Source organism: Lepisma saccharinum, chromosome 13 (genome assembly GCF_977018435.1).
Source record: "Lepisma saccharinum chromosome 13, izLepSacc3.1, whole genome shotgun sequence".
Lineage (NCBI taxonomy): Eukaryota > Metazoa > Arthropoda > Insecta > Zygentoma > Lepismatidae > Lepisma > Lepisma saccharinum.
In genome coordinates, this window is record NC_139241.1 from 42,975,091 (window position 1) to 43,000,175 (window position 25,085).

The 25,085-nt window shown below is 38.1% G+C and overlaps 1 protein-coding gene across 1 annotated transcript in view; it reads left to right on the forward strand.

Annotated features, from left to right (window-relative positions):
• Positions 1 to 21,115, forward strand: part of LOC145997249 (tetratricopeptide repeat protein 17) — a 164,778-nt gene extending 143,663 nt beyond the window's left edge. Inside the window, exons 15-19 of the mRNA XM_083134092.1 lie at positions 2,516 to 2,672; positions 11,040 to 11,277; positions 14,512 to 14,669; positions 16,468 to 16,573; positions 19,289 to 21,115. Coding sequence (XP_082990218.1) covers positions 2,516 to 2,672; positions 11,040 to 11,277; positions 14,512 to 14,669; positions 16,468 to 16,573; positions 19,289 to 19,423 — 794 coding nt within the window. The 3' untranslated portion in view covers positions 19,424 to 21,115. The remainder of the gene's footprint in view (positions 1 to 2,515; positions 2,673 to 11,039; positions 11,278 to 14,511; positions 14,670 to 16,467; positions 16,574 to 19,288) is intronic.
• Positions 21,116 to 25,085: the final 3,970 nt, after the last annotated feature.

A 25,085-nucleotide genomic window follows, 5' to 3' on the forward strand; every position in this document is an offset into this window, starting at 1 on the left:
TCCCTCCTCTGCACATAAAATTGGGACTAATTAAAAACTTTGTGAAAGCCATGGACAGAACTTCACAAGGATTCATGTACTTGCAATGGAAATTCCCAAGAATCAGCGATGCCAAAATTAAAGAAGGAATATTTGTAGGGCCTCAAATAAGGGAATTGATGAATGACGAGAATTTCATTCAACATTTAACAGATGTTGAAAAAATGGCATGGTTTTCTTTTACAAGTGTATATAAAAAGATAAAGCAGAGAAGTATTGCGATATTGTACATGGACTAATTAGATCATACCAACGTATGGGATGCAACATGTCTCTCAAATTACATTTCTTGAATGATCATCTGGACTTCTTCACAACTAATCTTGGTGCAGTTAGTGACGAACACGGTGAATGGTTTCACCAAGACATTGCTCTAATGGAAAAGCGGTATTAAGGCAAATGGAGTGCCGCAATGCTGTCAGACTACTGCTGGACCTTACGAAGAGATGTTCCCGAGGCAAAGTTTCATAGGAAATCGGGAAGAAAAAATTTTTAGATATGTTTATACACTTTCATGGTACTCATTTGCTTCATTCCTTTGTATACTGACACAGATTTATTACCTTTTACGTTTGTAGCATTTTTAAGAAAGCGAGTCCTTTCGACCAATACACATAGAACATAGGCTGAGGTAGGAAAATACAAAAAACATTTTTACAGGAAATCTGAGCCCGATGGAGAAATTCTGAAATTAGATCTGCATTCAGGGGCTCAGCAACTTCTAGAAACAGCTTCTTTTGTTCTTGTAACATTCACAAATATTTTTTTTGTAGACCAGTGAATCGAAGGTTATTTATTTCTGCCGAACTTATTGGAGGCAACGATTATATTGGGAACATAGGTTGTGAAAGCCAGTATCAAAGAAAGAAGAGTTATGAACAGTGGAAGTAACATGCTTTGTGTTATCAATTAATAATAATAATACATTAATTAATTTACATATTTAATTAATGTCATTAATCTAATGTGAATACTGCCGGACCCTGTGGCCGAGTGGTTAGCATATTGCGCTGTGACGCCAAGGGTCCTGGGTTTGAATCCCACTGGGGCTTGGTTGTTTGTGAATGTCCATTCATCAATTTCATCATTTCATCACTCATCTTTGCAAATTAGCCAAGAGGCACAAAACGCGAAGTAAAATAAACTAAATCAATCAAATCAGTCTAATGTAAATACTTTCATTTCATCATTTATATTATTATTTCTGAGACTTGGTTCGGACCCCCCCCCCCCCCCGGAAATATATTTCTTGATATGTGCCTGCTTTTGTCTAATCTTGAGTAATAGAGGTCCCGAGTTCAGCGGTTATGTACAGAATGGTATTTGAAAGGGAAGGGGAAGTTCTCCATCTGGTTGCTAATATTTGGTTATTGTGGGGAGACTATATATGTACAATTTATAATATATCGATGCTTCAAGAGTAGTTACCTGAAATTTTGCAAAAGGAAAGGACAACAGCTATACTTCAGGGTTCAGACACATCTGTGAAGGCCAGTGGCGACAACCATTCCAGTCTTCCCCCTCCCCCCCCCCTGCCAGGTCGTAAAAGCAACGAGGTTTTGTTGGCAAAACTGGGTAATATATAGTAAGATAATATGGGAGGCTGCATGGCTGGGAAAAAGTGGAATTTCTTAAAAGTAACATCAGCCCCTCCCTCGTGTTCCATCGGTACTGTTGTTAGAACGGAACTAACGACACCCTTGAAATTTAGATTTCTTTCAACATCCAGCCAAGGCTTAAGCATAGGAACAACGTGCTTGTAAGTTTTAACTTTAAATGCATATCTCAAACATGCATTTTGGACTTTTCATATTTTGTTTGAAGCTTTTTATTATTATTTATTCATTGCCCATAACCAACATCACAGAAGTCATGTAAAGGCTGTTTGGCATTGAATATCCTTTCCCCACATTGTTTTATCACTGCTTGGACCAGTCAAGTTGTAGTTTACCATACATCATTGTTTACTTGACATGAATTTTCCTACCAATTTTCCAGGTCACGAGTGCAACAAGTTTCATGTTAGATATCCAACACAGCCAAGCACTTAATCTTGATTCTGTTATGTTAATTCTCAATTTTTTTTTGATTGAGTTTAAAAAACAAATTTCAGCTATTGCTGAAGTAGGGCTGTATTTTGACTATTCTCCATTGTTCATAGCACAATATGATAAACTATTATTATCATTGCCATTTATCTTTCAATATTAAGTAATTTGAAGTACTTGGTTGGGTGGTTGTTATTGTATAAAAGTCTAAAACTACAGTGGAACCTTGAATTTACATTCTTCAGGGGACCAACTTGAAGAAACTTAAAATGCATGAAAATGTAAAATCTAGGAAACTTTTGCAGCATTTTTCTCTATGGGGGGCATGAACATTGCATGTATAATGCAGGAAAATGTAAAATCGTGGTTCCACTGTATTTTGTTGCTATTGGTGCTGATGTATGAGTACATCGTTCGTACATTTTCAGTGCCTGCTGACTTGGACACCTCGCAGGAAATATTGTCAAGGATCCATGGAAAGAATGGGATTTATCCCATAACACCTGACGAGTGTGAACGCATCAAGAACATCAACTGGAAGCAACTCACGTCTACATGGTTGAGCATCTCTGAGAAGAACATTGAGTGAGTTAGTGCTTGTTGCATTGCTTTGCTGGTTGGATGTATTTGTTTATCCTTTTTATTCTTTTCGATTTTTAACTCTTTGTTTCTGTATATGTGTAAGATTCAGTATAGCTATAAGTAGGGTATTAAATTTTTGCCTGTACTGAACGAATGCCAATATACAATGTACCAGATCTGATAATCAATATTCTGTCATTCCTCTATATTGTTGCCAGATGATAGACCAAAGGTACATTTTATGTTTCCCCTACAATCTCCCAACTTAGCGCAAGCAGAGAGTGGAAGGAATCAAGGGATGTCGATGATGCATTTTACCTCTCGGCTAAGCAACTAGTAGGCAGGCGTCAGGTGAAAGATCTCGTAGTCCTGGGTTCGCTGGCCCACAGTCTTCCGTTTGTGGCAGGTCAATGAAGTGTGGTTCTAGCTATTGGTTACCACTCCGGGCTGCATCTGGTCCATGTGACCGAGTTCCAAGGAGTACTAGCCAAGTTGACTGTAAGCAGGTACAGCTGACATGCTTAGTAATGTAGCGGTTGCCCTCAGTGAGATGGCGACTCGAGAGCCTAGAGCTACTCTCAGACAGATGCTTGTGTTGATGCTCGCTGCTGGCTACTAGTTACTAACTGGATGATGAATGACGTAATGACTCCCGAATTCTGGAAGTTACATCTTTTAACCTACCATAGGGCATTGTTCAGATGCCGACTCAGACTTCCAGGTTTATCGCTTGTCGACGTCCATGCACGCGGTAGTGTTTTGTGGAATGCTGCATCTCCTGACGTCACTTGCTTCCGCTATTGCAGGAATGTATGATTGTGTTGCCTGGCCGAGTATGGATGTCTGCTTTGAGTTTTAGCTTTTTTACAATGTCTCCCTTGAGTCTTTCCACACTATATATATACGTATATATATATCGAAGCCATGGTCATTCGGGCAGTAAGGCATCTGACTGCAATGCAGGATACCTGTATTTGATTCCCAGACTCTGTGATCTTGGGTGAGAATTATTCAATGTCCCTGCATAGTGTGTGTCTGGAGCTCACCCAGCCTCTAATCCGTGGGTATGTGGATGTAAGGGCACCTAGAGTGTGGTGCTGATCACATCACCAGCTGTGTCCAAGATTAAAAATGTGTTTAACCCACCTGCACACACTCTGTGTACTTTCATGGCACAGTACATTGTGCAGATATTGAGTAAATATGGTAATTTTATGAAAGGGGAGACTGGCAAAAAAATAATGGATCACTAATATTATATTTTTGCAATATAACATTACAAATAGAGATGGGGTGATATGAATTTTTTTTCAAAAATTAATGAAGTACTAATCTAAAACTTACAAACATCGATAATGTACTAATTTGTCATAAAATTACAAATGTTCCATGAAGTACCTGGATGAATATCCACTTTCTTAATTAATCTGTTTTTCAAGGTGACTGCAATGGGTTTCACCTAAGAAAAATAAACTTTGCATTATGCATTAAATGTTTACGGACAATGGCAGAGACAAAAGAAAGATGCAGGCAGTGGAGATTAATTTTTTAAGGAGTATATTGGGGAAGACTAGAAGGGATAGAATTAGGAATTTATTTATTTATTTATTTAGCAAAGATCCTTAACAGAACATATTGTTCCAATTATAAAGGGTTATATTAAAAACATTTATAATAAAGAATAAATATACATTTTAAAAATTACATAGAGAGCTACAGAATTACAAAATTACAACGAAAAAGATACAGAAAATAGAGAATAGAAATGACAGTAGGTATGTTATACAAAGTAACAGAACAAAATTCATACACAATTTAGTACAATCACAACAGAGTATCGCTAAATACTTTCAGATACAAACATATTATACATCACACAATAGTCGATAAACACTAAGATTAATTACATAAATTGTACAAATATCAAATCCATATGAGAGTAAATGAATCATGACTTTAAATACATAGTATCGATAAAAATAATACAGGGTGTCCGGCTTTAAAGTATAATAAAAGAAAAATTAATAACTTGAGAAGTAATTGAGATATTTATTGGCGGTTTGCTTCTACAAGTATGTTAACTCAAAATGTTTTTTTACATACCTAATACACCTCAATATGTGCACCATTAGTGGCACGACAGACATCTAATCTGTATTCCACTTTTCTCTCAAGTGTTTTGCAACATTGCAAGCGCAACGTTAGCGATAGCTGCACGAATGCGATGGTGTAGCTCTGGTAGATCACGAACTGCTTGATAAACCCCCACAGAAAAAAATCAAGTGGCGTAATGTCTGTGCTTCTGGGAGGCCAAGCAATCCATGGACTACCTCTCCCAATCCAGCGATCTGCGAACTCATGATCCAAGAAATCCCTCACATTGTTTGCAATATGGCATGGTGTGCCATCTTGTTGAAAGATCACTTCACAAGGAAGTTGTGGCACAACATACAGCTCCAACATGTTGATGTACATTCTTGCATTAACTGTAGGCTCCAGGAAGAAGAATGGGCCTATAACCCTGTCCTTCAACAATCCACACCACACAGTCACTTTCGGAGAGTCACGTTCTCACTCCCATCACTACGTGGGGGGGGGGGGGGGGGTTCACTTCCCCATATGCGGCAATTGTGCATGTTTACCTTGCCGGAAGTGTGAAATGTAGCCTCGTCCGAGAAACAGATGAAATCAAGGAATGCCTAGTTTTCATCAATTTTTGCCAGAATTGTCTCCGTGAAGTTCTTCCCTCGTGGCCTGTCCTCGGGCTTGATTTTGTGACGAAGCTGCATTTTGTACGCCCGTAGGCGCAACCTTTTATGGACGACATTGTGTACTGTCGAACGAGGTAACTGTAACTGCCTACTTGCTTGTCAGATTGACTTACGAGGGCTCTGCTTTAAGGATGCTCGGATTAATTCAACAGTAGCCTCTGGAACTGCGTGCTTGGCATAGCGGCCCGACATCGAAAGCAAACTTCCAGTTTCCCGAAGCTGCTTGTCCCACCTCTTGATTGAAATATGACTGGAAACATCGTCGGTTGGTCGCAGTCCATATTCACGCCGAAAATGACGTACCAGTGTAACAGACTTTAGTTCCGCGAGAGAAAGCACACAGAACACCTTCTGCTGTTGAGTCCACATGGCCACTGACGCACGCGTTTATGTGAACGCAGTACCAACTGCTGCAAGCATACGTAAAAAAACATTTTGAGTTAACATACTTGTAGAAGCAAACCGCCAATAAATATCTCAATTACTTCTCAATTTATTAATTTTTCTTTTATTATACTTTTAAGCCGGACACCCTGTATAATATAAACACAGCTTCACTAAACACTGAATAATTGTAATACAATCAAATTTAATGTGAATTTAAATGTTAGGCAATGACAATATATTTATTTTTATTATTGAACTATATGTTATAAAAGAAAGTGCGAAGTCTACTTTAATTCCCTTTTGAACAAGTTTATTTTAGTTTGTGCATAGTCTAGTCTGATAACAACTGAAGATTTATGGGTATTATTTTTCGATTTATCAATAAAAAAAGGAAGCAGACACCTAAAATTTATTGGCTTAACACTAAGTTTAAAATATTGCAACACTTCCGGCAAATCTATTAAGTAATTCATAATCTTATAAAGTGTAAAATATTGAGCTTTAAATCTTCTAGATTTCAAAGGTGGCACCTCACTTCCACAATCAGAGTACGGAGATCTTTAAGGTCCCGTACTGGAGTGGCGAACACCGTGTCCTTCACGTAGCCCCAGAGAAAAAAATCTAATGGTGTGATGTCCGGAGAACGTGGAGGCCAATGCACGGGTCCATCTCGTCCAATCCAGCATCCTGGAAATGTTTCATTCAGAGTTTTTCGAACATCCAGCAACCAGTGAGGTGGAGCATCATCTTGCTGAAACCAAAGGTTTGATTGCAGGTCTTCAACCTGGGGAAAACAAAACAACTTAGCATGTCTAGGTTACGTCGTTCCTGTGACAGTCTCCTCAGCAAAGAAGAACGGTCCATTGATCTTGTCGCACATGAGGCCACACTAAACGTTCACTTTTGGGCTATCTCGCACCTTTTCCCTGATACTGTGTGGATTCTCTGACCCCAAATTCTAATGTTATGCTTATTCACAGTACCAGAGACATGGAATGTGGCCTCATCAGAAAACATTACACTTGACAAGAAGGCAGGATTCTGGCCGATTTGGTTAAGCATGTCACATGCAAAGTCATATCGTCGTTGCTTGTCATCAGGCTTGATGGTCTGCAGAATCTATACCTTGTATGCATACAGATGGAACCGCTTTCTGAGGACCTTATGAACAGTTGCACGTGGTGAAGTTCCCGTAAAGCCTGACGAATTGATTTGCGTGGACTTCGCTGGAACGCTTGGAGGACATTCTCAGCTTGTTCTTTGGAGACACGCCGACCCCCTCCATGCCGCTTCAGAATGCTACCAGTGTCCAGAAACTGTCTCTGCCATGATTTTATCCTCTTGGCGTCTGGTGCTGCTTTCTTGTAAACACACGAAACTGCCTTTGGATTTCTCCGCATATCAAAGCACAGTTTGTGCCTTCTCCTGCAGTGACACCATTTTGGTTTCGATGGACAACTACACCAATACCAATCCGTGCCACACGTTGAAATTTAGGCAGCAACTTTAAGTCCTTCTGCACCCAACGGACAAGTCAGACCAGAAACGAGAAAGATTTACTATTTTTAAACTGCCTCAAAAAATAGGGCATTTCAGTGTAGACACCCTGTATGTAAAATTTAAAATGACGACATGTAAGAAATATATGAAACACAATTTTCAAAAACAAACTGTATTACATACATTATCATTCATACATGCACAAATAATATTTAGGGTAATTATTGAGAAGAAACGTGCTTTTCTAAAATAAAGAATCACAAGAAAATGATACTTACAAGGACATCTTCTGGCTGTCATAAAAGTGTTTAAAATGTACACTGCAGAAAATGCATAAAAAGAGTTACATCACATCTCCATCACTATGGTTGCACTGAATTACAACATGCATTTTCAAATTATCAAATCCGAATGCTCTTCTGTTGTCCGCAAGCACAATCTTATACCTGGAGAAACTTCTTTCCACGTCACATGACGTAACAGGAGCATATCTGAAAAAGGTTAGATCATTTGGGGAAAGTTCTCAATCTTCGCCCACTTGCACATCTTTTCTGCAAAGAATGTCAGAAATTTTAGAAAGGGTTGAATATCCAGGGTTTCGTTGAAGCACACTTTTCAATTTTGCATTTACTTTGTCAGCTGCTTCACCCCGTGCTCGCTATAATTCATCTTCTGTTTCTCTTACAATCCGTAATGCATCACACAGTTGCGAGCAATTGGGGGATTAAATCAAACCTCATTACAAAAAATTATAGCCTTTTCATCAATTAACCATATATCATGAATTATTCTATGCTTGCGGTTTCAAGGCGAGTGATGGATGTTGCTATGATGCAGAAATTGGACTTGATGTAGGCCAAATTTGTTGCCAGGCTGGATGAAAACAAGTCTTGCACAATTTTGATGGAGGATGAATCGCTTTTCTCCAAATTATTAAAGATCTTGCTAACATTGCTATAGTTTGTGCAGTACTACTCAGCAGCTTGTAGCCATGTTCCCCAGCGTGTTATGACAGGCTGTGAAGGGAGGGGTAAGTTCTTCCTTAAGCCTCTGCACTCACAGCGGAGCCTTAACAAATATCATTTTGCCATTTTCAATATCTTTATTTACATTGTTGTAATTCACGCTAACATCTTCTGCCACTCTGTGTAGTGCACATGTGAGGCATGTTAAGTGTACCATTTTGGGATCGCTGCTTTAATCATATAAGGAGCAGCATCCGTAACAAACAAGAGTACACATTCTCATTTTATTTCACCTGGCCACAACAACTTCAGTGTCCAACATGACAGCGATGGATGAACTATTCACTCTTTCCAAGATCTCGCACACCAAGAGAAATACTTGTCCAGGACCTTCATGTTCTAGAGTTCCTACGACAACGTTAGCCACGTATCTACTATCTACATCACTTGTTTCCTCTATGAAAAACCATCTTGTTGCAAACACGGTCTCTTATTTTGTTAATTGTTTCGTCGTAACAATCTGTAAGATAGTTCTTCCTTAACGTTGATTCTGAGGGAATGAGATGGACCGTGTACTTTTCCAAGAACTTATGGAAACTACAAGTATTTAATTCGTGCAATGGAATATTTGAAGAAACCATAATTTCACAGAGATCCTTGCAAAACTAGCCCGATAGATTGTCAGATAGAGGTTTTCTGTTTTGTGGTTTCTCAAACAGCAGTCATTGTGTTCTTTCCTTGTCCATTTCTGTATCGACACAGTTTTTATGTCTAGCTGCATTGCAGTGTTGTTGCACTGTGAAGCGTTTCTCAGCATTAACTTACACTTCTCGCAATTTACAAAATAAAATTTCGGACATCAGTATTGCAAAACTTTTCACCAAACTCTCTCACAAAACTTTTCAATTTCACACTCTCTGGGCATAGTAAGGCTAATCGGGACTGGACCTACAGCTTAAAGTGGGATCCGAACCACTATGTGCCTCCACTGGTTATCGGACCAGGAACGACGACAAGGCGATGAAGCTAATAATGTGCCATCGGGAATGACCCTCTGCTACGGAACAGAACAATATTATGGTCATTGTTGAAATATTTTGGAAATTGATTTAGCGCAATTGATCTGCTGTATTCTTGACATCTGAGATTGTGGGGAATATGCCAGCGCCACCCCACCCATTCCTTGCCCGAAGCACTGTTTGCAGCATAGTAATTTCATATTCCACACTAAAGGAATATAGGCTATTCTGTTTCTATTCATCAAACGTTTGCTCAGAAACTTTCGAAACTACAATTTTAAAAAAAAATACCTAGATTTTTCTTCAAGGGGCTTTTGCCCTTTTACATATACCTGAAACTGGTTGTATGCAGGTCCAGAGCATCTGGTGCATTGTCCTCAGGTCTCCCCCCTCCCCCCACCCTTCTCCCAGCTCATTAAGTGCATCGCGCGCAAGGGGATAATGATGATGCAGACTGCGCCATCAAAATTCTTGGAGAGGGATATTTTCCCTTTCAATATCATAAAATTCAACATATTTTTGTAAAATATATGTATAAAAAGGATATCGTGTTGCAATGTGTGCAATGAGGCAGAGAGGAACATATTTGGTTAGTAATTAATTCGCTATAATTAGTTCCAAGATGAAGAAAAGGCAGATCAAGTAAATTGTTCAGTAAAGCTTAAAAAATGACTTTCAGTAATAGGACAGTGTCATAATAAAATACTTTATGGAAATTATGGCATAATCTGGGGGACGTGATATTGGCCATGGAAGGGGGGAGGCTGATCTGGACAATTGTTAGAAGTTCATTATCCAGATATTCATGAACTATGTAACCTGCGGTTTATTTGATTTTCTCAAAATTTTTGGAGGGGCTGTAGTGCTTCAGCTCCCCCTCGGCGTACGCCAGTGACAAGGCAGATATTTTACCTTTTTCATCACAGAATATCAATGTTTTATTCCATTGCCGAAATATTTTTGAAATGGACATTATGTAATATTTCTCTTCTTGACATCTGAGATACTGGGGAATATGTCGCCCTCAGCATTGCTTTGCAGCATACTTTCGCCATCCCGGTACTTCGAGAAATTTCATACTCCAGTCTAAGTGAACATATATCTGTGCTGATTCTATTCACATTCCTAAACATTTTCTTCTGTCCATTTTCAATCTAGCCCTATAATTTCAAAAATACCCAGTTCAATATTCGGAGCTTTCCTCCCTGGATATATATACCCGAAACCGATTTCTGCTGCTCTAAAACATCTGGTGAGCTCTCCTCGGGTTTATTAGTCGTGAACGAGGTTCCGTGAAGAGCTGACTGGGCTCTCTGTAGTGTTGCTCTGTCAAGAAAAGTAAAAAAAGAGTAAAATTAATTAATTAATTTTCAGGACGTTGATGCAGAAAATGAAAATATTAATCAGTGGTTCTCTAGAAACATCCTTTCTCAGTGTTCAGTTAAAATTTGAAATTTTTTGGTCTACTGGTTCTCGAGATAATCATCACCAAAATACCCCATAAGCTTACATGGAAAATGCTCAGACCTTCGCCAGGGCAGGAGATCGCCTTAATTGGAAGTAGCAAATCATGTAATCGCTCAAGTTATGTAAAGTCAGATTTTCAGTTGAAGAACTTCTGAATTACCCTGTATAACTAAACTCTGTGATTATTGCTGATATAATTTTAAAAAGTTGAGACATGGGTAAAATGACGGGAATTGATTTTTGCACACTTTTTTTCTCCAGCATAAAGTCTCATATACGTCCAATGCCAGAAGGTCCACATGATCCAAAGGAGCCGTTTTGTGATTCCGCTCTACCTCCATCCCTGGTGACGCTGGACCATATTCCTGGAGTGAGGCTGAGGGATAGGCTGTCCGTGAGTGCAGAGAGTGGGCTGGAAGAGACTCTCCTCACCCTCACAGGAGAGGAGAATAGGAGTGTTAGGGAAGTTGGAACGCAGATTGCCCTGGCTTTTCGGGAGGTGAGACTTGCATTTTCTTGTAGTATTCTAAGTTCTTCAGTGTGGGAGCTATTTGTGTGGAATTCTTGGTTTGATGAATAAATACCGTCCTTAAAATTTCCAAATATTGTACAGTGGAGGCCAGTCTCATGGTGCTTCCTACTAGGATGAATAGACTTCCCACACCGCTTATTTCCAGACAATGAAGCTCATTGCAAAATATAATTAAATGCTGTTAATTTTGTCTTAAAATTTACTTTGTTAATGTTGTTAATTTTGTCTCAAAATTTTCTTTGATAACGTTTTATGGCTCAAAAGATATTACACCTTGACTGTATATTTTTGCTACTTCCATATGACTATAAAGTAAGGACTTTACTGATATTTACAACCTTTCTCTCCCGTAGCCAGGAACAGAGGGAGACTGTAGATTTCACTGATGTGCATTAGTTGCAAGTTATGCCTCACTGTGTTAACAATACCGTCTCAGAATATGTTTTGACAGGTTGTTGTTTTTTATGGGGTTAAGTGAAATCCAATGCCTCTTACGACCATCCTGTAAATTATGTGAATTTCAACTTCAGAAGATATTAAAGTTAATTCATGGTCTTGCTTGACTGTGTTATGTCGACAGTCATGGAATAACCGTGGATGGGATAGGAAGGATTTACATTCAGTGACTTTCTATGTCATGATTGGTGTGTGATCATGTTTTGTATGGTTTTACTTTATACACTTGCATCTGAAGGATATACATGTATTAAGGCTTTATTGTATTTCTATATCAAATTTATCTTTAGTATTCAACAAAAACGAACACTTGTTAACAGAATTGGCATTTCAAGGTATGCTACAATGAAGGTAAGAAGTATTCTATTTATTATTATGCCAAATATAGTAGAGATAACATAAATATAATGTTTTGTATGAATGTGTGTTAATGTGCCGAATAATCATCATTTTATAGTGTACTTTTTTTGATTTTGTGGTTATTGTATCGGACCCAGCCAGAGGCAGGAAACTGCAAAGGATGATGATGGTGATGTATCTCTTATGTTTAGGGAGTCCGGTGGTGGGTTAGGATTTTCTTTGGCACCTGTTGGCTGCTGCTGGATTCTTTCATTGATAGATCTGCTGACGTAGTGCCTTGAACTCGCATTCTGCTTCATACACATCTGGGTTAGAAAAGCGGGGAGAGTAAATTATAATTTAGTTTGTTGAGTACATCATTTCTCTGTGTTTATGTACTATTATGTCTCTCATTCCCTAAAATATAAACTAGCACTAAGTTGTTACATACATTATCATCATCCTAAAAGCATCATTAAGATATTATGTTACAGTTTAAATCAAGATCAGTGTTTCTGTTGACATCACTGTGTCATATCAGTGGCTTTACAACATAATTGGTTGAATACTATGTTGTCATATATCCATCTGCACTGACTTTGCAGGAGAGCTGATTAAAGTTTGCCATATGAGGATATTGAATACACTAGAAGGTTTGCGCAAATATTTTATTAATGTTGATAATTCGCACCACTTGACAGCCAGATATATTGCTTCAGAGTGTGATGCATTAACCTGTAAGGAATACCTTAACATCATTTCTGACGAAAAGTGGAGAAACGACAAAATAGCATTCAGCCGGCAACATAGTTAGCAGAGAAACGGGAAACAATAATAAACATTGTGTGTCTTGCCCCATTCGAATCTAATCATGCTCACATTGTAAAACAGCAGTGCACATGCATTAATCTGTGCCATGCACAAAATTCGAGCATTCTGGAATGAATGTGCACTGGTTTTAGATATCAAAATTAATTATTTTGTAACCTCACTTGACATTTGAAAAAGATTTATGTAGATATTGTAAAAGCCTAAATTGCATGATGTAATTATGAAATACCATAGATACATGTAAATATCGACTAAGTTACCTTGGTATTTTGTCAACAAATTTTCTGTGTAAAAAAGGGCCAAATTGTGTACTTTTCGGCCTTCTTTATCCAGTTGCCATAAGGCTGGTATCACAGGTGAAACTTGTAGGGCAGATTTGGCATTGGCCTTGGACAATTTCCTCACAAACGTACGCTTTCAAGCTATTGTTCCTGCGATACCAACAAACCGTTGATTAATCTTGGAAGGGTTGCCTGTTACAGAGTTGCAAGCATAGATTCAGGATTGCCAGTGATTAAGTTTTATTGTAATTGTGCAAAAGCACAATAAATAAATTTATTGGAAGAAATTTCCATCATCTTTCATTTCAAACTAAAGAAAGTTATAAATCGGACACCAGTGACCAGTGAGGTCCTGACCATCTGTTACCCCATTAGCCAAACTGAGGAGTTCGATTTGGATAACTCAGCTGTGACCTGTCACAGGCCCTAGAGCAGCCATATCAAACTCGCAGCCTGCAGGCCGTATGCGACCCTCCTTGGCCTTACATGCATTTCACGCATGCAGAACTATCAGTGCATGTAGTGTCATGCTTTTCCTTTTCTCATGAGAAAGCCTGGACTCATCGGAACTTCACCAGATTGACCTATTTTCCCTAGATAGGTAACACAGCCCAACCAAGGATAAAAAATTACTGACAAATGGTTTTTGTCTGCATTCTTGTTGTTCTCCTCACAAAAACAAATTGTGGACATTTGAGAGGTGGGAAACGAAAGTAGAATTGTCCATATACAGTTTTTTGCCAAAATGTTTGCACCATTCTGGCCAATTATTCTTGAAATAAGCATGTAAAATGTTATCACTGATGGAAAAAAATTTTGATGTTATTTCAAGAAATGAAAAACATATAAGGATTATAATTTAAATATTTTTAATACAATTATATACACACACGTAATTGTGAAACCATTCAATTCTATGTAAAGTGGGATGAGGGGGAATTCTCCCCTGTGATTTTTGCATCACCCTCCAGTTGCTAATTTTTGGGATTTACGTAATATACTGATGATGCAAGAGAAATCACTGCAACCCCCCCATCCCCTTTCCGTTGAAGGAAATTACCATAGTTTTGGACATCAAGGGGTTTAGGTTCGATATGTGCGGCCCGGAGAATTGTGTCATTATCATTATGCAGCCCTGCTTACGATTTGAGTTTGACATGATTGCCCTAGAGGACCAGTGGAGGTGCATAACATGTGTATGAAACAGATATGCATGTACTTTACATGTGACACTAGTTTTGTGATGAAACTTACGGAAAAAAAAGTATATACATAACTTCAATTTACTTTCCAGAATGCTACATCGTGGGTTCTTGCCACAGTCGCAGCCTTATACTGGCGAGTAGTGGGGAATGCAGAGCAGGCGATCAACTGTATCAGACAAGCACTACAGTATGCCCCACGAAACGTTAAAGACATTCCACTTATTAGCTTAGCTAACATCTTTCACAGGTAAGTTAAAACTCTTCATTTAAATTACTTTATTCTCGAGAAAAATTAGTGCAAAGACAAATTGTCAAATTTTGCATTTGAACTCGTACACTTCATATCATTTCATTCCTCAATGTTCATAGTGAAAATATCGTGATTGATTGATTTGATTTATTTTACTTTGCTTTTCTGCCACGTTTGGCTATTTTTCGACGTAGTCACCATTAACCTCCAGACATTTTCGATAGCGTGGCACAAGCTTCCGTATACCCTCTGCATAAAAATCTGCCACCTGAGAGTGCAGCCAGTCCAGAACTGATGTCTTGAGCACGTCACTGTCGTTGAAACGCTTTGATGCAAGCCATTTTTTCAGGTGAAGAAAAATAAAGAAATCGCTGGGGACAAGGTGGGGGCTGTAAGGGGGATGATTGAATAGTTCCCTTCGAAATCTTTGAATTGTCTAACAGTACAAGCAGCTGTTTGTAGGTGGGCGTTGTCATGGATCAGAAAAATTCCAGAGCGTAGCATTCCTCTTCGCAGATTTTGGATGGCACGTCGCAGATTATTCAGTGTTTCGCAATACACCTCTGCTGGTTCATCCTGGTTCCAAGAATTCTACAAAAATCACACCCTTTTGGTCCCAAAACACGGTTGCCATGGCTTTAGGAGAACCAGAGTGCCGCCATTGCATTGACTGCTGCTTCAACTCCCCAGTGGCGTACAATATCCACGTTTCACCCCCCGTCACTATGTGCGAAAAGAGATCATCCCTATCCTCCCCCCCCCCCCCCCCCAGCAGGCCAAAAAAAAACTTGCAGCTGTCCTTCTTTGCTCTTTGTGAGCATCTGTCAGCATGTTTGGTAACCACCTTGCACACAGTTTGTGATACCCCAGGTTGTCAGTCACAATTCGATGCACTGTTTTCGCAGACACTTCTGGAAACTCTTTGGCGAGTTCAGATATTGTGAACCACCGATTGGAATGCACTTTCTCGTTAACACGTTCCACCAGATCGTCCGTCTGAACACTAGGCCTTCCGCTACGCTCATCGTCATGGACATTTAAACGCCCTTCCCGAAACTCTCTGCACCATTGCCTGACCTTTCCTTCACTCATCACTGTTGGTCCATAAATGGCACACAATTCCCGATGGATGTCAGCTGCATTCTGTCCTTTGGCATTCAGAAATCGTATGACAGATCTCACTTCACATTTGGCGGGATTTTGAATTACGGCAGCCATTTCATCTTACTGGTACTTGCACATACGCAACCCCACTCTGACGATTCTATCTCTGTTGCAAGCACAGAATACTAGGGCATGCTCAACTTCATCAGTGTTGCCAACCCCGCGTAATGTACACTATCGTAATACTATTATCAATGTGTTTTTTGGGTAAACTGACTTTTGCGCCACCTTGTATTTCAATGGGACTCTTTGACACCATTCACCATTGGCTATTTTTTGATGCTAGGATGTATCACTGAAATTGATAAGTGATTAAAAAGGTGGTCTCCCTGAATAGAGTTAATCAAGAGATCCCAGGTTCAATTCCTGGTGGAGGCACAATGCAGTTGTGCAGATTTCACTTTAAACTGTAGGTCCAGCTGCAAATAACCTGTCTGAAAACAAACTTTACCACAATTTTGTAATTAAAATCCTTTTGCAAGCATGGTAAGAGTTAGTTCGAACGGTGTTTCTGCTATGAAAACATGAAGTTTATGCATTATATTTTCTGAGTTTGTAAAAGTTAAGAATAACAGTTGGTTTGAAACAAGTTTTGAATATGTATATATTTACAGGATTGTTTTGTTTTCAGGGCAGGGCTGTACAATGATGCATTGATTGTAACCAATATGGCTTTAGAAGTAGCTCCCAAATTTGTGGTTACCCATTTTACCATGGGAAACATATACACTTCAAAGGTGAGTGCTTTCAGCAAACATTTTGCATGTTATAAGTGGGATCAGTTACTTTACTACTGAAATATCTGATCGGGCAACTTTACAACAGGTGTGTAGATGATTGTTCAGTGTTTTTTTTCTTAAGACCACAGCTGAAGATACTCAACGAACAATATCCTGGTTGAGAAGCTCTATTGAAGTGTGATTATACAGAGCGTGTATCTGTATTCCAAAAATAACTTTCAGAAGTAATGTTTTCTGCAGATCAACATTTGAACTGTGGGGAGGGGCATAATTATTTGTAATTGTTCATGGTATCATGATATCTGTTCTTATTAAAAAGCCATAGAGGTCTTGTGGGTAGGGGATCCGACTGCCATGGGGGATCCGGGTTCAGTTCCTGGGGTAGGTGATCTAAGGTTGGAATTTTTCCTGCCTTGTCCCCCATAAAGCAGCTCTGGGGCTCACCCAGCCTCAAATCAATGGGTATTTGGAAGCAACCCTGGGGGTAAAGCCAGCCAGAGCATGGTGCTGATCACATCATCTCCAAAATGGCCGAGATCGAGAATGTGTGGGCCCCTACTCCCACATCCCCTAACTATGCCTTCATGTCACGGTGCTATATGCATGGGGTACTTTACCTAATTGTTCATGTTACCATGCTTTCTTTACCATCAGTGTATACTAGGGGGTACCCAAAAAAAAATAAAAATAATGCTGCGCTGGGCGAAGCTTCCGTAGTACGAATTTTTCCTGCCAGGCAAGCGTCGAGCAACTCGTTGTGAGTTTAGTGCAGCCAGTGACTTCACTGGGGAAGGTTGTCTCTGGTCAGTGATTTTTTTCGTAAAAGCAGTTTTGCTCGCACCTCGTTTTTTGTGATGGCTGATGTAAGAGAACAGCGTGTGGCTGTGAAATTTTGTTTCCTGCTCGGAAAAAATGCCGCAGAAACGGTTGTGATGTTGAACACAGCTTACAAGGACAGCGCTATGGGGAAAACTCAAGTGTACGAGTGGTTTTCTTGCTTCAAGAAAGGTGACATGTCGATTGATGATAAACGCCGTTCTGGACGTCCGTCAACTTCCAGAACGGACGAAAATGTCGACAAAATTAGTGAACTTGTGCTCGAAGACCGACGACGGACCATTGAAGAGCTGGGGAAGTTATCTGGACTATCTTGGAGCTCGGTTCAGCAAATTTTAACGGAAAATTTTGGAATGAGAAGGGTCGCTGCGAAATTTGTGCCCTAGTCGATCTTACCTGGAAGATACTGACTTCCCGTATAATGAAATATTCTAAAATACTGTTGTGCATATTTTTGACTTTACTGGGAATATTTCTGAATTATTCTGACATATTTTAATTTTTTTGACATAATTTTCAATTTTTATGACAGTTGCATACATACATACAAACATATTTTTCAAGAATTATACCCATTATACATAAAGCATTGTTGTAAATCTTGCCGCCTCTCCCACCCTTATGTTTATGTGAAGTTGGCACCCACTTCCAAAATAAGATATCCATTACCCAAAATACTAGGATAAGGAAGCCTTGTCATGGATCAAAATTATTTTTCATACGATATGGAAGTAACGTGATGAAGGTGTTTTTATTTAAGTGTTTTGTTGTTTTAAGTATTTATTTTATCTTGTATGATTTTGTACTTCCTGCCTTGGAAGCACTTTGCCTATAGCCAGATATTGCACTATTTCTAGCAACAGAAGAATTAACTGGATCATGTTTTAAGTTTTAAATGAGAGATAGATTTAATATGTATATTTTCTAACGATTTTCCTTATCTTACTCAGTAAACCAATGTGAATCCAAAAATAGGATAATTTGTGAACCTTTCTAGTATCGGCAATATTCATAAGAAAAATGTGCAGAGTGTCAAGGCAAGAATATACGAGGGGAGAGTGAAAGTTTTGAGCCTCACATGGAAGGAATGATGCTAGGTAGTTAAAATTTTGAAGGATGTAAGGTTTGAGTTTTAGGACACACTGTGCAAACCTTTATAACATTCACATGTTTTCTTCTATTTTTTTGTCAGGGTGAAAATGAATGAAGTGTCAGAGAAGAGAGTGGCCGATAGGGCCGTGATTCGGTATCTCTGTCGGCAAGGCCTCACTGCACAAGCTGCTTTGGTCGAGTGCGGCTTCACCGCACTTCCCCATCCACCTTATTCCCCCGACCTGCCCTCGTCAGGTTTTCATATTTTCCCTGGTATGAAGAATTCACTTTGAGGACTTCACTTCCACACGGACGAAGGCAGTCATTCGGTGGTGTGAGACTCAGGACAAATCATTCTACCAGATGACTGTAAATAAATTGCAGCACAGAATGCATAAGTGCATTGATCTGGAGGGTGATTCTAGAGATTATGTGATTACATATGTAGAGAAATCATGATGAGGAACTGTAGCTCAAACACCCCTTCCCTGTGAGGCTCAAAACTTTTCACTCTCCCCTCGTACGTTTTCTTATTGAATCATTCATATTTTCCTAAACAGTTACGTCTTGAATTTGTTCAGGTGGATAGAGGAATTTTTGAGCTGGGTGGTTATGATAAGTGTCTTAACAGTGGAGACAACTATGTTGAAAATTAATCCAAGGTATGTACTTCAGTGTGCAATAACTTTTTGTTCCACTGCATTTTGTGTTGTTTTTTTTTTTTTTCAATTTGCAAATGTAACATTATCACTATCTAAAGCTTCCCATATATTTTTCTTACAGGGAGACTTTGAAAAAGCGATTGCATATTATCAGTACTCGTTAGTTCTCCAGCCAACGTTCCAGCCAGCGAGAGACAGGCTCCGCTCCATTTTCTGCACCGTGCTTTTCCAGAATGAACCTCTAGATAGTCCATGAACTGCAACAGTCCAGGAGGGGATACCCAGGAATCCTGTGATACGTACCTGTCTATGAAATGTCTTTTATTAATTTATTCAGATAAATATTTTACGGCTTTAATAGCTTTGCATTTCTCAAGACAACAATATTTAAAAAATAATAATAAAAATCCTATTTTCCCTGTAATAAGAGGGGAATCTTATTACATTAACACATAAAGTTAAAAGAAATTAAAGAAAAAAATTGTAATTTATTTTTGTTAAATGGAGTGGACCAGACAATAATAATAATAGCAAACCATAGAGGTATAGGGGTCGCAGTGTTTCATGCCATTTTGTGTTTTCATAAATCTTGTTGAGAATTTCCATGCTTTATTCTCAGCAGTAAAATGTTTACATTTTTAGCATCTTTTATTTTAGCCTAAAGGAGGTCCTTTTTTTTCAGTTTACACTATAATTTTTCCTCTTAACTTTTTTTTAAAAAAGACAATATTTTTTAAATGAAAGAAAGTTCTATCTATCCCATTTTTCAGTTCTATAAACATTTTGAAGAATAAAGGTTCCAATAATCCTTGAGAAAATGTGAAAGAAATTGTAACAAGGATCGTGAATCATGAGTTTAATGTACTTTCTGTAAAGACAGGAGTAATACACGCAGTTCATATTGATATTTTTTTATGAGAAGCACAAAAGACAAAAGGTAAAAAAGTGTAAAGTTTTTATTTTGTAACTACACTGCAAAATGATGTAATTTCTTTATTTAAGAAAAAAAGTTGTTTACAAAGGTTATTTTGCAACTACAGTCTAGACCTACATATATTAGTGTGGGCCATTAGTAGTGTTCTGTGTTGAGAAATGTTATTTGATGCTCGTTCATGTTTACTGATGGGCAACATTAATAGTTACAACTATAATTTAAGCTGTATTGAATAGACAAAAATATGGTAGTTTCATGACACGTAAGCTATTACAAGGGTGTCAGTAAGTAGGTCAAAAACGTTTATTCAAAGAAAATACTAAGTGATATGCTGACTTGAAAACAGTTTTTATTTTTCAACGTAAACTCCACCATCATTTATACACTTGTTCCATCGCTTTATCAGTCCTCCAAAACCTGGTACTTTATTTACTGCTGTCTCAGCCACAGTCGTACCTCACGTTCAACATCTTCATTATCCATGAAACATTTTTATCAGGCAAAACAGGTAAAAGTCGCTGTAGGCTAAACCATGAGAACACCCTATTGCAGTTGCTATGCTATCTTATCACCTCTCACCTGTAAGTTCGAACCATTTTTATTCTCCACCCACTACACTGTTTGTTCTGTTGCAATCTGAACAGGACGACCCAGTTGTCACCACTTTATGTGAAAAACACTTCTCACCATAAACAGGAAACATTTACGTTTGAATATCCTTTTGCCCACAAGAAACTCTCAACAGCACGCTCGTCTTCTAACGTACAGTCCTCTGGCACAGATGCCATTTTTAAACGGAGCTGCCCATGCGTGCATCTGCAATCTAGTGACTGCTAACTAATTATCATCAAGTTGAATTGTGCTGACACCTTTAGAAACTACACTTTACTATTTTCAGCTATCCCACATCAGTTTGTGATTATTTACTGACTTCCCCTTGTACCTTGTTCAGTTTTTGTTAATTTTCTGTCGAGAATTGCAGGCCATTAAAGTAAGCAAAAATATTATAATTTCGCTTTTTTAAATGTTTCTTTGAGTGTTTTGATGGAAACATTTCTTGCTTTCCGCTAAACAGGAAAGGCAGTAGAGTTATGTATGGTCTGAGTGCACAAAATGGAACAATAAACAAACATAAAAGCACATGTTGCTATATTTTTTGCACAATGCAAAGTCTTTGCTACACTTTGAAACCTTTCAAGGCTGTAAATGCAAGGAGGTCTTTACTAATACATGGAGGTCTAGCTTATAATTGAATTGGCAGGTTTAAGAAGGGAATAAGTCCAAAAAGTAAATTTGTGGGAAATAAAAAAAAACTGTATAAGTGGGAAAGTGTGTGTCCAAGAACAACAAAATTCATACTGGAACGTGTGAACCCTGTGTAGGTATAGAGGAGTATGTGGAAAACAATGTACATGTAACCTGAACTTGTAAATAAGGTGGTGGATTTATTTCCTTCTTAAAACGTACGAAGTTTTTGCTGGGGAAAAAATGGAAATAAAGTGTACATTGGAAAGATAATATATTCTCGTGTAGTTTACAACACGAAAGTGCACAATGGAATGAATAATACAAAATAATGTCCAAATTTTGGAAATTTGAAGGCAAGTCGAACAACAAACAGTAATTCATCCACCGACTCATCTTCATCATGGTGAGAAGTTGTAGGCCCAGTTACCATGACGTCGTAGAAAGGTTTTTTGTCGACTGGAATATAGAGGATGATTTTCCTAACATCATTCACTGTTTTTTCGTTGATTGGTAATGTGGCATTGTAAGCTGCATCTGTGGAGATTGTCACAGGTCCGGGATTAATTTCCTTCTTACACCTTACGTTGATTTCAGGGTTCTTTATCTTCCTCTAGGGACTGCTTTTTATATCTTCCTTCACACTCGCATGTAGAGCGACCTTTTCTGATGATGTCGAGTCCAAAAGGTCATTTTGCCATTTTTTGGTCTTCAGTCCCTTCTTAAACCTGCCGATTCAATTATCAAATGAAGGTGTGATAGGTTTGTGTAAAATCAGTTTATAAATAGAATTACTGATGTACATGTTGTTTTTAGCATGTAAAATGTTTGTTTCAGGAATATTATGCTCAAAATATTTTACCATGCTACAATAATATTTGTAATGCTCAGTTTTTCTTACTTAATTTTTTAACTGCGTACTTGTACAAATTGTTACGAAGCAGACATTCCATGTTTTTGTCATTGAGTGTTTTTTTGCATTATGAGTTCAACTGATATTTCAGGTGTGCAAGATGCTGTTTGGATAATCATGTTATCAAATCTTTTTTTGACTTGTTTACAGTGTGGACACCTTGTTTTGTGATTTTCTGTAGCAAATAACCAAGATGAAAGTAATTTTGAGTAATGAAATCTTGCCGTAAAGCTTGAGGAACAAAGCATATCTTTTCAAATTGTGTTTTTCTTTCTTTTTTCAAGTAGGGAAAGCATGGAGGAATTCTTGTTCACTGACTTTTCAACATAACCTGGTATTTTTATTTTTGACTCAAGAATTTTGAATGTACAAGCATGATGTTTGCGACATCAAAATTTCTTGAGATAAATTGCATAAAAAGAAAATGTGTACTTAAGTGTATTTCTTATTGTCCAATGTTTCGGACCTGTTTTTAAGATCAGAAGGAGGATGATAAAATTGGTCTGCAATGTTGGACAGGAAGAAGTGAACCATTTGTAAGTACATTTTTTTTTAATGGATTGGGAATTAATATTATCCATAAAAAAATGTATAACAAAATATCAGAATTTTGCACTAAATTATAAGATTTTTATAGATATATATAGGATCTCTAAAATAATCTGTAATTTTACAGATATCGGCCAATAAAGTACCGAATAATTTGTCCCATCCCTAGGATGTTTGTGATACATTGGAAACTTTTTATATAAGTATTTAGAAAGTGAAGTAATTGTGAAATAATACCATGTTTCTAAAATTCAGTATTGACATCCGGAAAAGAGCGGTAATGAGATACAATGCCCTAACCACGCATCATCCAACAAAAAGCTATTTGGCAGGCAATGGTCCTCGAATAACAACTTTCACATCAGTGTTTTTGTTTTTTCTTATAGATTTAGTAAAATAATCTATACTAAATTTGTACAAATTAGTCTTACTTACGTGAGTGAGTATAGAATTTCGAAACTACGTTTTGGGGTTCGACTGCCCCCTTCCTCAGGTTCTTTTTCCGCTAGGCACAAATCATTTTATGCTGCGTCACGGGTGTTAAAAGGTTTGGTTGAAAAACACTTGTTGAAAACAGGTCACCATTCAATTAAAACCCTCAGTTAATAATCCTGCTATAAGGTGTTCCCCATTCTCTGTAAAACTTCATTTGCACGGGATCTTATTAAATTGACTAAACACGTTCCGTGGTTCTGTTTGCTCTGATCCTGACCGAGAAGTTGTAAAGGTTAATTCCCCTCCTACGCTGTTCCGCCTTCCCTTACTTGCATCACCAATCCAACTCAAACTCTCGTTCCACCTCAGTCGCACGGACCACTTCCGGAGTAACATGGAATCCTATCTTACGATCTTCTTCCTTTGTTCTATCCCATTTTTTAAAAAATTTTACCCATCCTTCCTCTAAATTTCCATCATCTCTGTTCAATTTTTTACTTCTTCCCATGCAAATATTCGCGGTCTCGTAGACATTTCTATTCAATTTGTTGCCTTCTTTTCTTGTAACCTCATTATTAACGATCTTATGTCTGCTTATCATGACTCCCTCCCTAATGTCATCCTCGTGCCCCCCCTTTGCCATCTTACATGCATACTTCTTCCTGTCTGTTCTATATACTTTTTGCGACATTCACAACTAATCCTGTATACGCTTTTGACTTCCTCAGGGTTTTTTTTTCCCCTTTTGCTCCCCTTTTGTGTTGGTGAAATTTTTCTCTATATTCCGTGGAGCCCTCATCCCGCATCTAATCCCATACTCTCTTACTGTTTTCTCAATTTTCTCGGATAACCCTTTAAAATACTGGATCCCTACTAACCTAATATTCTCCTTACTTTTTCTTTCTCTTCTTCTCCCCCCCCCCCCCTCTGTTTTCTCCTTCTTATCTCTATTTACAGGTATATCTCGGGTGACTATTTTCTGCACGTTCCTTTGTATGCATTTCATTTCATGGTTCTTAAATCCATTTTTCCTCCCTACCTCCATTACTCATTCCTCTTCCTTTACCCTTTCTTCTTCCCCACTACATAGTCTTCCTGCCCTAATAAAGAAGTTGAGGTATACATTCCTTTTAACTCTGCCTGGATGTTCCAATTCTTTATGGATGTATAAATCCCCGGCTAATTGTTTGTGATATACCACCTGTTCTTATTTTCTTACCCATCTTAGTAAAACCAAGATCTAAGAAATTAATTTTATCACCTACAAGATTTTCTCTAGTGAATTTTATCTGTTCGTCTTGTTTCTCTAAACATTCAAATACCTTATCCAACTCTTCCTTCTTCCCAATTACTAAAATATCATCCACATATCTTCCGTAGTATTTAATTCCATCTCTAGCCTGTTCCAGAGACGCCTTCTCTATGTAATGCATAAAAATGCTGGCGATGATTCCGGATACCAGGTTACCCATTGCTAACCCTTCCTTCTGCCTAAATATCTTATCGTTACGTAAAAATAATTATACTCTGTTAGCAAGTTAAACCACCTAAGGTATTCCCATGCTATTAAAATATCCACCCTTTTTCTAACAACCACCTCCATAGACAATCCACAGCTTTTTTTCTAGTATAGATTATATTATACAATGAGTAACTCTCACAACTCGTAAATATGTTATAGATTTAGTAAATTTATGAGAAGTGTTAATGTAAATATATTATCATATTGAACCACATTGAACAGGGTGATTATTTCACTACAAGACCTTGGAAAATGAAAATATCTCTCATACATATATGAATATGTAGGTTCATAAATGATAAACATACCCATATACATAA